This window comes from Prosopis cineraria, unplaced genomic scaffold, assembly GCF_029017545.1.
Source record: "Prosopis cineraria cultivar Desert tree isolate PC_DT_omini unplaced genomic scaffold, ASM2901754v1 PC14, whole genome shotgun sequence".
Taxonomy (NCBI): Eukaryota; Viridiplantae; Streptophyta; class Magnoliopsida; order Fabales; family Fabaceae; genus Prosopis; species Prosopis cineraria.
The window spans coordinates 27,428,657-27,444,799 of record NW_026555345.1 but is presented as its reverse complement, the minus strand read 5'-3'; the positions used below and the strand labels follow the sequence as shown (position 1 = coordinate 27,444,799).

Sequence of the window (16,143 nt, the reverse complement as noted above, 5' to 3'; positions counted from 1 at the left end):
AGATCCTACAATTTGTTAGCAATTTCCTAAAGGAGTTTTTGGCTAATATGGGAATTAAAAAACATTCAACTTTAGCTTATCATTCTCAATGAGATGGTCAGATTGAAGTTTTGAATTGCTGTCTGAAAACTTCCTTACGCTAGCAATAAGCCTAGTGAGAGGGGGAAATGGCTACCATTGGCACAATACCAGTTTTCACTCTTGCATATAAGATTACTTCCCATGAAAAAATGGGCCGTGGACAACCATCTCCCATTCATCTTCGCAGCTTACTAGGTGTTTCTGATATAGATGCTACAGACATAACTCCTCATAGGATGTAGCTGTTTTCAGGTAAACATAAAAGCGAAACAATTTTCCAATTGGGTGACGCTTAAATCACAACCTTTTAAACAGAATACTGTAGCTCACAGAAGCAACTAAAAGCTGGCTCTCAGTTATTATGTGTCCTGCAAAATAGAGAAGGTTGGATCAGTTGCTTCTTATGTTCCAAAAGTGTCTGCACATCCCTCATTTTACAGGAAGACTCAAATTCGCGTGCAGACAGAGATTAGTGTTGGCTGCTTTATAGTGTACATTTTATTAGCATATTGCTTTTTGAGAGAGGTTTTTTCCCCCCTGATGATTTACCTGGTCAAATGCAATACTGAACCTGCGATGGCTGCTGAAATATTTTGTCTTCATTGCAATCTAACGTTTTTTTAATGTTATATCTGCGATGGCTGTTGAAATATTTTGTCTTCATTGCAATCTAACGTTTTTTTAATGTTATATTCAATGTTTTCCTTCTTACAAAAGAATTTTTTTTTTTTAAAAAAAGACCATTGGTTGCTTCATTCTGAACTACAAAAATATGGAATCTTCCAGAACATTTTGCATTTTGTAAGTCTCGTATGCATCTTTTACTCCTTGAAATTCAAAGCATAAACATAGGATGAACTGGTTGATTGGGATAAATGAAACGCAGGAGAAGCCAAAGGATTGATTCCTCACCTTAAAAGTACAACTGGAAAACAAATTAGGATTACGTTTCCTATCTATTTAACACATTAAAATCATGTTCGAGCAGTGCCTTGAATTAACTAATAGAGCCTAGGTCTGGTTCCAATTACAAACTGGATGTACTAGCCAATGCATTCAAATGCTACAATTATTATATCATACAATGTATAGCACAAAAAACTCAAGCTTATTCGTATATAATATCACCCAACATTTACACATTCTACATCACATGTAAAACAAATTTTGATATCATCTTTCGACTTGTTTATTTGCAAGACGAAATAACTGTATGCTGGCACTGCAGTCTGCTTACCATCCTAAAACGTCCTATTATTCAAAACTTGTCCAGCAAATCCAACAGTATAAACATATCATGCCATAAACAGAAAAGGGTAATCTTGAAAGAGAAGTAATTTTTACATGACCAAAATCATTCAATATTTACTTGAGCACTGGCAGCTTCCATCAGCCCATTGCGTATCTGCTCACCAATATCCCTGACATGGCCTGGTCCATGGGGAATAAAAACTGTGGTATTCTTTGATGAGTTTCCCAGGTCTTTAATTGTGTCAAAGTACTGAGTAATCATGATGAGATCCATAACCTCCTTAGCAGATGTGCCTTCCACCTTGTGAGAGAAATTCAAGATGTTCTCTCTCAACCCATCTGTGATAGCTTGCCTCTGCCTGGCCACGCCAACTCCACCCAAGAACTTAGCTTCAGCTTCGGCTTCTGCCTTTTTAACCATAAGCACCTTTTCAGCTTCTCCTCTGTAAACACTAGCAAGCTGCATTCTTTGAGCTGTATAGCAAAAAAGAAAATAATCCTCAATAAATGGGTTTACATGGTCACACGTAAGACGGGATAACATGGTGACTACTGATAACCAATTCTGAAATTTGCACAAGTTAGATAATAAAGATAATAAACAGAATCTTAAAAAAGCCAGGTCCGTACCACCAATTAGTTCAGTGGCTCATCAGACAGATAATATCAAGAGTTCTAAAACTAATTGATTGGTTGAGACAAAAGTCAAGGAAAGAAGCATTTAGTGTTCCGACGATTATCAGCTAAAACTTCAAGCACAAGGTGGAAAGCAAAACTAATATATGATTGATCTGCATCTTGAAAATAAGTGTGCCAAACACCAAACTTCCACCAAAATACCCATAAAATCCCGTATAACTACAGCCAAGAAGCCCCTAACCGGATTTATGACCAAAAAAAAAATGGAAAAGCAATGAAATTGGAAATTATTAAAATAGACGGTTCATAATGTCTCTCGTCACTAACTTATTATTGGTTCAATGTATTGGCACAAATATCAACACATCTTTCAAAGCAGATTGCCCGTTGCCAGTCTACTTCATCTTTCCAAAACGTTCAAATGTTAGAAACAGATGCCCTCAGAATTTCAGAAAAGGAGGTGGGATAGGATGAGAAACATGCATTTATAAAATCTATGGTATATATATGGACGGAAGTAGTATGCTAGTACTTAATGAGTTTGTGACAATATGCAAAATCATTGAAGTCATAGCAAACATAAATTATAGTTACCTGCATTGATCTCATTCATTGCAATGCGTACAGAGGTATCAGGAATAATATCAACCATCAGTATGTGTTCTATGTTATACCCGTATGCTCCCATCACCTGATATGTGAATTCAAAGAGATTTTACAAAGCAGTAAGTTACCAACAAGATTAGGTATAAGGAATTAACTTGACTAAATTCACAAGTTATCACTATACATACACAACATGTTATTCCTGCCCGTAGCATAACCACACGATATAAAAATTTTCTCACTTATTGACATCAAGAAACAGAGAATGAATCCAAAAATGAGGGATTCTGATGCCAAGACCATCTCTAAGAAATTTACATCACAAAATGGAAGAATTATTTAATAAAAGCTGTACCTTTTCAAGTTCCTCCAACACAGCTTTGGCAACTTCACCTTTTTGTTCAAAGAGTTCATCCAAATTCATTCTTGGAACAATAGCACGAACCACTAAAACAGCAAACCACATAGACTGTTGGAATTTGGGAGAGGAAAGTCCAATTGTAAGAAAAGTGAATAGTCATGATTGAGCAAAAGACATCTCAACACTTCCTGAATACAATTAAACCTACCATCAAAAACATATGCCTGGATCTGTTCCTTGGGGTTTTGCAACTCATAGAATGCATCATCAGCATTTTCTTTGACAACCCTGTACTGAATAGAGCAAAGCAACTGCACAAAGACGTTATCCTGCAGCATGAACAAGCACTTTCATATTAGGAGTGAATATGACACTAGCATGGGATTACATTACCACTTACCTCTAACCTAAAAGTCTAAAACTTTAATAACGCTGGCATCATAAAACACGAATTCGAAGTAAGGAGAACAAGTCTGCATTCTCTCAAGGTATGAATGATCTATATCAGCCGTTCGAAACGAAATTGTTTTGCGATCACACCTTTGATAGCAAACCCACAAAATAGGACGCATCAATTAGCGAATCAAGCAAAAACGAAAAACATTAAATAAGACTTCTTTCTCGAATTTCCGCATCGATCAAGCCCACCCACAATGATTTGCTTCAACCCACAATATATGAATGCAATCAACATACAATTACAAAACAGAAAAATTGAAAATGGTAAACAGGGAAATGCAAATTAGTATTACGGAATCGAAATCAAGAACTGAATTTGCAGAAGGAAATATAATATAGACAACTGGCGAGAGAACCTTGGTTTTGGTCTCGACGCGGACGTCCAGCGATGAGACCCTAGTGGAGAGGAGGCCAGCGAGGCATTCGCCGGCTAATGGATTGAAGAAGTGGAAACCAGGCTCGGCCAACTTGTAGAAACGACCCCATCTTTCCACGACTGCTATGTTTGACTGCTGAACGCATCCACAGAATAAGCAGAAGGTATTCCCCATATCTCTCTTCGTCCTTCTCTGTATATCAATAAGCCAAATGCAAAACCCTTTCTTGGTCGCTTGATTATAGAGTGAAGACGTAACAGAGAGCGTATGGCGCTAACGCGGCAAATTTTACTACAGAAAATCCGACCTCGGAGCCGGATTGCGAGAGAATGATGATTTTTTTTTTTTGGGCCAGAGAATGAAACGGTGGGCTTGAATTCTTTATGGCTTGATCCATATGAGAGACGAATGTTCTTGGGAAATCATAAGTTGACCTCAATTAACACAACACCAAATAAATACCCCCCCAAAAAAAAAAACACCAAATAGGCTTTTAAAATTAGAATAATTTAAATTAATGATTTATAATTTAAAAAAATTTAAAAAAATATAAATTAAAAATTAATTTGTTATCTTGGAGATGATTTTTGTGAATCATAAATTTAAAATATTTTCATAATATGAAGAACGATAATTTTAAAAAATAGAAAAAACTTTGGTCTCGTGAAATAATTTTTTAGTATCGTCCCCGTTGAACTTACTTTCCTAGTTGCTTCATTAATTTTTTTTTTTCCAGCAGAAACAATAATATAATTAATTAAAACCCAACCAAAAGGGTCCCAATTACAAAGAGTACACTAAAACTAAAGAAGCAAAACTAATAAATCAAAACAGAACAATTAGCCATAATTCTTGTCTCCAATATGATTAAACTCCAATGAGCAGAGATAAAAAAATTGGTTGGCCGGATTCTTATGGACTCAACCCGTAGGAGCTTAAGTCCTTGATTATCTTTAAAATTATTATTTTCTAAAGCTCAGCTCTTATTTAAATGGCTTATGGTCAAGCCCATAAATCCTTTTTTATTTTTATTTTTTTATTTTTTAGAAATTAAAATTTTTAATTATAATATTTCATATTTTTTTAAAATACAAGTTATAATATTTAAAAATTAAAAATAAATAAGAAAAATTCTTATATTAAAGTATAAACATATATTTTAAAGTTTAAATTTAATTTAAATATTTTATTTTTTAAGGATAAAAATAAAACAAGCCTAAAAGAGTTACCTAAGCTCGAACTCTTTCTTTTTAAGATTTATCAAAGCCACGCTTTAAAGCCTAATTTTTTTAAAAAAATACCATTTTTTTAAGCCTAAATTTTTATTAAAAAAATGGGTTTAAATGAATGGTTGATCAGACTCAACCTCTTTTTTTTTTTTTTGACTTTCCTAACAACAAGGATTGCAAAGAAATGGGAGGTCTTAGAATTTAGATAGGGTATAATCCCTTCCCTTCAAATTAAAATAAAGAAGACCATTCTTCCTCTATACTCCCTCCAGTTTTTGTTGCATGGTGTCTTTTAAAAAGTTTTTTTGGTTCTTAATATTTATATAAGGCAATTAATGGATTATTAATTAACATTTTTTAATCATTGTCTATTTTAAACTCATCAACTATAAGAGAAAATATAATGTAAATTTTAAACAATTTCATTTAAATAGATGTAAATTGGAAATTAATTCTATTTTCAGACCAAGTTAATAATTTAACCATCTCTCTTTAATTTCGATAAAGTAGTTAGAGTCTTTCTCTACTGTAAGTCTAATCAATAATTATTGTAGAACTACAGTAATGAAATATCTAGGATAAAGGTGTAAATTTGACTCTCAACTATTTTTCTAATAACATCGAGTAGTCTATTTTATACTATGTTACAAAATAAATTCTCAACTTTAAAAAGTGCAGCATCCAGCAATCTTTGTTAATTTTTATTTAATGAATGTTAACTTTTTATATGGAGCCCATAATTGTTTGACTGAAATGATATGTGGCAGTGAATAAAGATGCAAATTTAGTTATGGACTATTTTTCAAGATACACTTACTAGCCTCTACTTAAAAAAATGAATCATTTAGCACATTCTCATCAATTTTGACCAAATGTTGTTTCTTTTTAGACTTATGAGATCCACAATACATCAGTCTCTCTCTCTCTCTCTCTCTCTCTCTCTCTCTAATTTTCTTGCTTTCATTCTTAGCTTCAACTTGGGAAGAAAAGATTTAAAGAATTTTTATCTAGAGATATTCATGAGGAAGATGCTAATTTTTAGACTTATGAGACCTATAATGCGTCAATCTCTTCAATCTTTCTACCTTCATTTTTAATCTGAACCCTATAAGAAGGTATTCAAAGAGTTCTTAATGTCTTCATATAAGAACTCTTTAAGTGTCTGCCTCTCAAGCTAAGATTGATAATGAAAACAAAAAGAAATAACTATTGGTCAAGATTGATAGAAAGGTTCTAGATAATCTGTTTTTATAATTGATAATTTTCTTTACATCACTGGATAATAGAGGCTGCTCAATGCTCCTTAAAAAATATTTCATGATTAAATTTGCACCTTTACCCATATCAAGGTGGAATGTCACATATCATTTTCAGGTTAAAAAATAAAAATAAAATAAAAATATTTAACAATTCCAGTTTGAATAAGGCTGAAAGATTGAGGATTAGAGGCGGGTTTGGCTATATGATTTTTTTATATAGTAAGATACTTTAAACCTAACCTGAAAGGTGGTAGGGCCCTCTATTAGATAATTGGAAAAATTTCAATGAAGACCCCTGAACAAGAGATGATAAAAAGGGAGCCCCTAAATTTTTGAACTTTGCTGCAAGTTTAGGGTACTGAATTGAATTAAAATTCTCTAAAAAATGACAAGATTGTCCCTATTGAAAGAAAAAATAAATTTAACAAAAAACAAACTATAAATATGTAGAGCTATAAACAAATGAAGTGGGGTAATGAACAATAGTCTGCAAGGTAATGAACCATATACAATAGGGATACAAACAAGTCATTGTGTGAAAGCAATCCTTGGAATTAATTCAAGTTAAAATATTATAATGAACAAATGAAATAGGATAATGAACAACAGTTTAAAAGATAATGAACCACATATAATATGAACACAAACAAGTCATGCTAACATAAAAGTAATACTTGAAATTAATTCAAATGAAAGTATTGTAATGAATAAGTGAAATAGAAAAATGAACTACGAATAGAAAATAACATCTAGTAGGAATACAAATAAGTCATGCTAGATAATTTTAATAGGAATAATCTTATCATTTTTTAAAAAATTTTAATTTCAATTTGATTTCTTAAACTTATAATAAAATTTTATAAATTCAAGAATTCTCTTTTTATTATCTTTGATCTAAGGGTTTATAGTGAAATTTCCCTGGATAATTCTCTGTTACTAGTCTGCGGCGCTGTACCTCAAATGGACACAAGGTGTTGTTGGGCTGCATTTGTTAATTTCTTTTAGTTTTTTAGTCTTTTGTTTTTGGTTATTGTATTTTATGCCTTCTGTAGTTTTTTATGGAGCCCACTGATTTTTTTAAAAATTGAGCGAACATAATTATTTGATTATTTTTAATCTTAAAAACATGAAAACAAATAAAAATAAAATCTCTCTAAAATATATAAATAATAATTTAATTTATTAAAATGTCATAATTTTTTTAAAATTTTTAAAAACTTTTCTGTCATTAATAAATTTATATAAATTATCAAATTACTTTTGTTAAAAATAAATAATTCACAAGTTTTGTTTAAATATTTAAAATTTTTCTTCTTATATTCACAATAATACAACAATAAATAAAAAATTTAAATATTATTGCAAATATAAGAAGGAAAGTTGTGAATATTTAAACACAACTTATGAATTATTTATTTTTGACAAAGGTAATTTGATAATTTATATAAATTTATTAATGATAGAAAAGTCTTTAGAGATTTTAGAAAAATTATGATATTTTGAGGACCAACTTATCATTTATATATTTTAAAAAAAATTTATTATCATTTTCCTTAAAAACATCCCCTACCAAACACCGCATGGAGAATAAAAAGAAGTATTTATTTATACTTTTGTTGTTATATACAGTTATCTATAATTACACATATTTATACTTTGTTATTTCATTTTGTGAGAAAATGTTATTACTCTTTGTAAAATCGTCATTAAAAACATCAATCAACATACTGTTCTTAATATTATTATTTTTTTATAAAATTTTAAAATTAATATTTACTTAGCATTTGATTTTTATTAGTTCTTATGACATGATTGGTTTAAGGGAAATGGAAGAAGTATGATTAAAAGTTTTTAATCAATTTAATTTACTCTTTCCTTTTACATCTTCTTTCTATTTAAATCTTATAACTCCATTTATCCATCTTATTTTAAAATGAACTCATTAAAAATTTTGTTCTTCCCTTTAATCAAACATATAATTAACATACAAGTGCATCGCACCAGCTTAAAATTTAGTAACCTTATAAATTATAATAGGAACATGAGGTTTTTTTCTCTGCTTCACTACCTACTTACTTGATTCACATGGTGTCTTATTTTAGGGGATATCATCTCATACTTTTGTGTCATTATCTATGGGTCTCAATATATTATAAAGTTGTTAGTTTCCACAAAATTAAAATATATATTTAGTTGGCTGGGTAAAAAACTATGGGTAGCTAAGTATAAGTCAGAGAAAGGGGATGGCGTCAATAAATAAATGCACAATTGGCATTTGAAATGAATTAAAATAGAGGGAGAAAATAAAATAACATCTTAAAGTTTCATATTCAAATTAATTGTTAACCATAATTTTTAAATGATAATAAGGTATTTTGAAGGGAGAATTTCAATAGAATATAAAAATACACCACATGACCAAGGGAGACTAGTTGAAAATATGTTCATATAAAATGACCAAAATACCCTCTATTCTTTAAAATATAATATGGACTTATTAAAACCCTAACTTATACTATCATTTTGCAACTGTATAATTGTTTAATTCACTAGCTAGTGATGAAGCTTGTTAATAATATCTTCTACATATTCAAATTTACTAATTCATACTAGTTAATTTATTAGAGAAGGTGTTAACAATACATTTTACGTACAAATTGATGTTGTTAATCAACTTGTTATAATATAAAGTGGATGTGTTAACACCTTAATATAATTTATTACTTCAATAAACATATATACTTGTAAATTTACTAGGAAAACTTGTTAAGAATACTTTTTACCTATTCAAATTTTTGACTTGATAATTAAAGCAAGAAGCGTGCTTTGTTAAAATACTAGCTTAATTGTTAAAAACATATATTCAAGGGATAAGGAGTATTTTGGTTCCTAAACTACATATATTATTCAAAGACTATTGAATGCCCTTATGTTGTAACAATTTCATTCTTAAAATAATTAAAATGTGAGAGAATCACATTGCAGGTCTTAAAAATAAAGAAAATTGCATTGCATAAAAAGAGAGAAAAATGCATTGTAGGCCTAAAATTTTTTTAATAATGCACTGCAGGCCCAAAGGCCCTTGTTATAATTTTTCTTGGGAGCAAAGGTATAATTTTGTCCTTGTGTGTTTTAAAAATTTAGAGCATCTACAACACAATGACCATGGGTGCATAACACAACACTCATGAATTCTTAATATGATGTGTCTATACGTGTTTATTTGATTAGTAGATTTAATAAAATATACAAATGATGCAAACAGTATATAACACCATATCCAAAGATGCATAACACGATATTTATACATTTTCAACTGAATGTCCATGCATAGACATGCATGGATATTATGTTAAGAATTCATGAACATAGTATTGTTCACTCACAGACAGACGTTGTATTATTGTACATGATCTGCGTGACTTGTATATTTTAATTAACCTTTAGATCAATTGAACACGCATGGACATTGTATTATACATGCTAGGTCTATATGACTTATATATTTCAATTAACTTACAAATCAATTGGACACGCATGGAGATTATATTGAGAATTTATGGATATTGTGTTATACATTCATGAACATTGTGCTGTTCATGCTCTGTGTGACTTATATATTAACTACAATCAACTGGACACGTGTGAATATTGTGTTTAGAGTTTATGAATATTGTGTTGTGCTTTGTGGATGAGAGTTTTACACAGGTTTTGAGTTTTTAAATCATACAAGGAAAAAATTATACTTTTACTCTCAAAAAAAATTGTAACAAAGGCCTTTAGACCTGTAATGCATTATCAATTTTTTTTTACCCAAATTGCAATTTTTTGTCTTTTTAAAGTCTGTAGTACGATTCTCTCTCAAAACATGGCAAAATTACACCTTAACTTGGATTCATTTAGCTAACATTTGTCTTTTTTGTTCAAACACAAGTCTTAGTTAACATCTTTAACAGTCAACATTAGGATTTTTAATGTCAACGACAAATTAATATACTACACTTTAATTATTTTATGGGCAAAATTATTATAAAAATGATTTAAAACATTTAGTATTCTTCAAAAAATAGTTCAAAAATAAAAATACTTTAATCTTATTTTTAATTCAGTTTATCGGTACTTGCAATGTGTTTTTAGATTCTATTATTCCTGATTTGAAATTAAACTCCTGCAAGCATCCCTCGCTGAAATTTTTCATAGTTTAAATGAAATAGCCTGTTAACCTATATAATAAACCTATTTTGACGACTCTAATATTTCGAGACTGAATGAAGTCCATCACTTTATTGCAGGCCCACATTTTGTTTGTGCTTGCATGATTGAGTTGACAATTTGAACAATATAATGGAATTGAAACCCAATTGGCAAATTATATACTATTTCCAGTCATACTATAATTAGAGTACACTTCTAACTATTTCATTAGAACCAGAGATAGTTAAATTAGTAATTTTATTTAAAAATAAAATAAACTTTTAATTTTAATTTTATCTCTATTTAAATAAAAAAATTCAAATTTACATTACATTTTTTATTATAGTTAATAAATTTAAATAACTGCTACCATTTTTAAGTACCTAAAAATGACCCAAAGTTTCTACAAGGCGCTCTATATTAGGGACCAGAAGGAGTACTTCATGATATGATTTCTTTGGAGTAATTAAGAAGATGACTTTCCTTGAAGTTGAAGAATATAGTAACTAAGACGGCGAAGCTGAATGCAAAACAAAATGCCAACTTGGCCATGGCCGGTTCAATCATCATGTTTAGATTTAACAAAGTGAATCACCAAAATGAACCAGATAAATATCATCGTAATAAAAATAATTTCCAAAATTCCGAAAGTTTTTTTTTTAAAAAACTAAGATGGCTTAACCATTTTGATAAATTACTGACATACTCTCACTAACGAGAGCCTACTCTTCCAAATACATGATGATTAAATATATTTGTAAAATTAAGTTTTAACTATATTTAATTTTTGGGCTCTGTAAGCAATTTCTTTAACCTTGTTACCGATCGAGAAGTTTAGATCACAGAATATATACAAAGAAGTAATAGATGAATCACATGGGATAACCAATGTGTTAAATCGATCATTCATTGAATTGTCTTCTTTCTTGTCAAAGCAAAAGAGATCACAGAGATCCATTGGTAGAAATACTGAGTACGTATTCGTGCGTGCGTGTCAATGTATCAACAACTATCATACAAAAAAAATCCACGGAACCATATGTTTTTTTTCCCTCTTTATTCTTTTCTTAAAATTAATTTAATACAGACAAGAAGATAGTGGTACAATACAAAGTACCATATCAGGATTCTAGCATATTCGTATAATGTATTCAGACAGACCCATACACAAATCATTGAATCTGCAGAATCTATATATATATATATATATATATTAGAGCTTTTTATTTATTGTTATATTGTTGTTGTAGTTGTGCATGTTCGTATCTCTCTACCTTGTTTTCAGAATTCACGTTCTCTCATTCATTTCTTTCCTTGCAACCCCAAGCATTGAACACTGTCCTGTTTTTTAATTTTCTTTATAGCAGAAAAAACAAATTTATATTCAACACTTAGCTTGTTCTTTTAGTGGACAGCGCCACAGGATAAGTGCCAACACACCCGGACAATTTTTTCCCCTCTCTCTGTACACTATATATTATATATATATATATATATATTGATTATCATCATAGATATTATTTCATAATTGCGTATATGTACAATCAAATATTAATGTCTGTTATACAATGTCTGTTGTGTGTGTGTGTGTCATGCGAGTCCTTTGATCACTTTTCTATGACGAGTGATCATCTTCTAACTTCCTTTAATTTATAATACTTACATGTAACAAACATAATCTTAAAATTTCATGTTTTAATATGAAGACAAGTTTAAAGGGAAAACTTACCCTAAAAACTAGCATATTATAAATCCCATTTTTCTTTATATAAAAAATGAAAGAGTTTTTTATGCTTGTAAATCTCACTTTTGTTGTGATCTTTTCCTATGTGAAACTCACAACATCTTTTAAGAGGTCCTCCTGGATGTCATCCTAAAAGAACACTTCTACTTAGAAGCACTCGTATAGCCTAGCCTATGGGAGTGTCTAGGTATGATGTGTTTCGAAAAGCACCCCCATAGCTTGGCCTGAAAAATAAAGTATTCTAGTAAGCCATTTTTGTAATAGTGAACTTATGCAATGCTCGAGAAGAAAAATGTGCAATACTTCATAAAACAGATCTAGTAGATGAGTAGAATAGCAAAAAGTGTCGAATACCTGAAACTAACTAACTAATGTGATGAACCAGCTAATGCTTTAGTTGATCCTAATTGCGCGCTAATGAATCGAAATAATGAATCGAGTCTCTGAATATAAATGCAATGATAAAGTGCTGCAATTAATTAATTAATTAATTAGAAAGTTGATTAATGAAAAGGAACTTGACTTAGTTAATATATAGTGGTAGTTATAAATTGGAAAAGTTGGTGTGTTGGCCAGAGGATGAGGCAAATGGAGATGGAAATGAAGAAGAGACCAAGAGACAGAGAATTGAGTGAAGGTGGAAGGTGATGTTATAGGGATGAGAAACAAGTTGGGATGTGAAGTAGATCTATGTTAGGGTTTCTGTGTGCACAAGGAATCTAATAGGACTTGTCACTTCTGCATAGCCAGCTCATTTTCTTCCTTTTTCAATTGGGGTTTCTAGGTCTGTTGCCGTGCATCTGTCTCTAGCTCTTTCTGGTTTTTCTGTTATATATTCCTCCAACATTACATTCCTTTTTTTAAAAAAAATTCAATGTTAATTAGTTTAAGAGTCTGGAATTAGGAGAACTAATCTATCAAGATTAGTACAGATTTTACGACTTAAATAAAGCTATGAATCATGAATAGTACTACAACTAATATATATTCTGATTGGGTTAATTAATCAATTACATTTCACCCCTATTCATATATATGGTCAAATCATTAGACTGCGAGTGGTGACTTATTTATTTATTTTTCGAAGAAACACTGTCGGAAAAACCATTAACCAAATTCAACTATATAAACATTAAATCTATCAAAAACATGCAGATTTATTCGTAAATTATAAATAACATGACTCACCTCAAACTCCGTGTAAGGTAGGGGACGCACGCATATAGTTTTTAAACAATGTTACATATATGAAATATCTAAAAATTTCATAGCTAATTAACTATTCTGTCACATGCATGCTGGTTATTAATTTTATTAAACTTGCAGTCAAATACGTATGTTTCATGGTTAAGGCGTCATAGGAATTTGGTAAACGTTTCTCGTTAATCATTAATTAATCAATGTATTCGAGTTTGGTTTATAGGGCTACTGATTTAAAGACAATCCGTATTATAAAAGCATTGTTCATGTTACTAATTGATCCTGCATTTGCATGTGTTTATATGCCAAACAACATTGCTTTGCTTCTGACTGACCTAATTAGCATAGTTGATATTTTCTTAGATAGACATTATTCACGATTAAATTAAAAAATATTGTCCAAAATGAAGTCATTTTATAATAAATCAATAATAAAACCATAAGATATATGAATAGAAATATATCACATAAGTTTTATAAATCAATATATCAGAAGATTGAACATTTATCTTAAATCTTGATGTAATTTCATTTAATAAGCTACACAACATAAGGGGAAAATCCAACAGTACAACTTTTAATGTTTAAATTGAATTATCATCTAAATTTTTCAATTGAACCCATATAAGGGACCCATACACATAGGTGATTCCACCTTTATATATATCTATCTTCTATTTATAAACTATTACACCTTTTTAATAATAAAAATAATAATGTGATACTGCTGACTAATTAGGACTCAAGCTACATTGACCTGGATACTAAAATGGGGAAGCTAATGATTTTTTTTTTTTTTAGTTCACAAGACTCAGAGTTAGGACCTAACTTGAAGCTCAGTAATCCTTTGCAATCAAGAGATATTAATATTATAATAATCAGTCTTACAGTGATAAATAAAGAAGGTGAATGTTCGATATATAAATATATGAGAGAGCCATATCCAATATGATGATATAGTGAATTAGGTGCAGAGGTAGTTAGAGAGACAGAAAACGCAGCATGTGGGAGAAAAGTAATAATGGAGTTAATGGTTGGATATATAAGCGCAGCAACCTCATAAGCCGATGAAAAGCATTGTATGTCATCAACATCCATAAGTTCAAGAGACAGCAATATCTTAACTCACTCACCTCTCTATCTCCTTTCAGACTACTATATGGCTTCCTGGTCTGCTGAAAACGCCACCAAAGCCTACCTTTCTGCTTTCAAAATGGTGAGTCTTCTTCTCTCATTTCATTTCAATCTCCTCTAAATCTAACCACTATACACAGTCTTCATCAACTCCCTGCATCTACCAGTCATGTTTCTGATATATATGGTTTCTATTTTGTCAAATAGTAGATCAAGGTATTAGAAGCTCTGCATCTTCGTGCCTCTACTCTCTCATATCACTATCTTATCAGAACGCAGGTCTTAAGTGATCGTGATCATATCTAAAGATTAGTTCTTTAGTTTATACTGATTCTTTAAGTGGATGTTAACAAGACTGTGAGTACCTCTTCTAAGAAAAAGCGAGTCCATGCGGATGGACATGTCTTCAATGATTGAAGAAATTAGAGATAATGAAAGAGGAAGAGAGTGTGGGACTCACTGAGAAGTACCACGTACCTCTTTCTTTTCTTTTCCCTCCCCATCCCTATTACATAAGTATTTCAAAAATTTATAAACTCGACACCAACACGTTATATTATATAGCATCAAGGTGTAATTAGTTACAGGAGAGTTGCATTATTCACCCTTTTGCGTGCTGTATCAACTATTCTGCAGGCCCACTTCTAGTTTGATCGCTTATTTGTTTAATAGTATCTAGGAGTCTCAAACAGTAAGATTAAACTGTGCTAAATTAATAAGGGTTTTCAACTTTTTGTTAAATCATTCAGAGTGAAAGAAGTAAAGAACCAGACGTGACAGAGTTCATATCAGCAATAGCAGCAGGAAGCAACGCGCAACAAATGGTGGTGACGTCAGCATCAGTCCCCGACTGCACCATCCTACTAGCCATGGTGGCCGCGGCTCACCAAACTCAAGGCCGAGTCATCTGCATAGCCAGCAGCCCCAACCAAGTTAATCCCACCAAAACTCTTCTGGGCACCGACATCGCAGGCCAAGTAGAGTTCCTCGTAGGAGAACCTCAAGAACTGCTAACATCATCAGAGCCATGTAAGGACGCGGACTTCATAGTCGTCGACTGTGAGCTCGAGAACCACGAAGAGATCTTCAAGGCAGTGTGTGTGAGGAAGAAGAAGAAAGAGGAAAACGGGACAGTGGTGGTGGGGTACAATGCGATGAAATGCGAGCAGGGAGGGTCATCTTGTTGGGGGTATTGTGGGACAAGAACTCAGTTACTGCCGATAGGAAAAGGATTGCTGGTGACAAGGTTTGGAGATTTTGGAGGGACTAATGTTAGTGAGAGTCCTAGATACAGTGCGAGTGGATTGGGAAAATTTAAGAGTCGTTGGATTGTCAAGGTTGATAATTGTACTGGGGAAGAACATGTTTTCAGGGTCAGATTGCCACATGATAAGGTTGTTCCCGCCACATGATTATGCATCTATATATTAATATAAGAACAAGATAACTACGTTTTGGCTAGAGACTCGAAGTTCATGAGATAATTAACTGTTCAAAAGTATGAAAAATCATATTTTCCTTCAAGGACTGTAGGGATATATAAGAGATCGATGCAAGTTTTACTCGTTCACAGCACAATGAAACACATTAAAGAAAGAAGAGGAGGGAG

General features: G+C 31.4%; 2 protein-coding genes across 2 annotated transcripts; one reads left to right on the top strand and one right to left on the bottom strand.

Annotated features, from left to right (window-relative positions):
• Positions 1-1,170: 1,170 nt before the first annotated feature.
• On the bottom strand, positions 1,171-4,078 carry LOC129293170 (protein PPLZ12). Its single transcript, XM_054930973.1, has 5 exons — positions 3,754-4,078; positions 3,147-3,267; positions 2,933-3,024; positions 2,566-2,662; positions 1,171-1,806 (listed from the first exon to the last, which is right to left on the bottom strand). The coding sequence occupies exons 1-5, from the start codon at positions 3,946-3,948 to the stop codon at positions 1,436-1,438; spliced, it is 876 nt and encodes a 291-aa protein (XP_054786948.1). The 5' UTR covers positions 3,949-4,078; the 3' UTR covers positions 1,171-1,435.
• Positions 4,079-14,502: 10,424 nt separating this feature from the next.
• LOC129292629 (uncharacterized) lies at positions 14,503-15,947 on the top strand. Its single transcript, XM_054930213.1, has 2 exons — positions 14,503-14,616; positions 15,284-15,947. Exons 1-2 carry the CDS (start codon positions 14,560-14,562, stop codon positions 15,944-15,946), a joined length of 720 nt encoding a protein of 239 aa, XP_054786188.1. The 5' UTR covers positions 14,503-14,559; the 3' UTR covers position 15,947.
• Positions 15,948-16,143: the final 196 nt, after the last annotated feature.

Excerpts from the sequence above, each read along its gene's own strand:
- LOC129293170 (XM_054930973.1), bottom strand. The coding sequence starts at position 3,948 with ATGGGGAATACCTTCTGCTTATTCTGTGGATGCGTTCAGCAGTCAAAC. Across the intron at positions 3,025-3,146 it reads CCAGGCATATGTTTTTGATG|TGGTTCGTGCTATTGTTCCA; the intron begins GTAGGTTTAATT and ends TTGCTGTTTTAG. Across the intron at positions 2,663-2,932 it reads TGTTGGAGGAACTTGAAAAG|GTGATGGGAGCATACGGGTA; the intron begins GTACAGCTTTTA and ends TTCACATATCAG.
- LOC129292629 (XM_054930213.1), top strand. The coding sequence starts at position 14,560 with ATGGCTTCCTGGTCTGCTGAAAACGCCACCAAAGCCTACCTTTCTGCT. Across the intron at positions 14,617-15,283 it reads ACCTTTCTGCTTTCAAAATG|AGTGAAAGAAGTAAAGAACC; the intron begins GTGAGTCTTCTT and ends TAAATCATTCAG.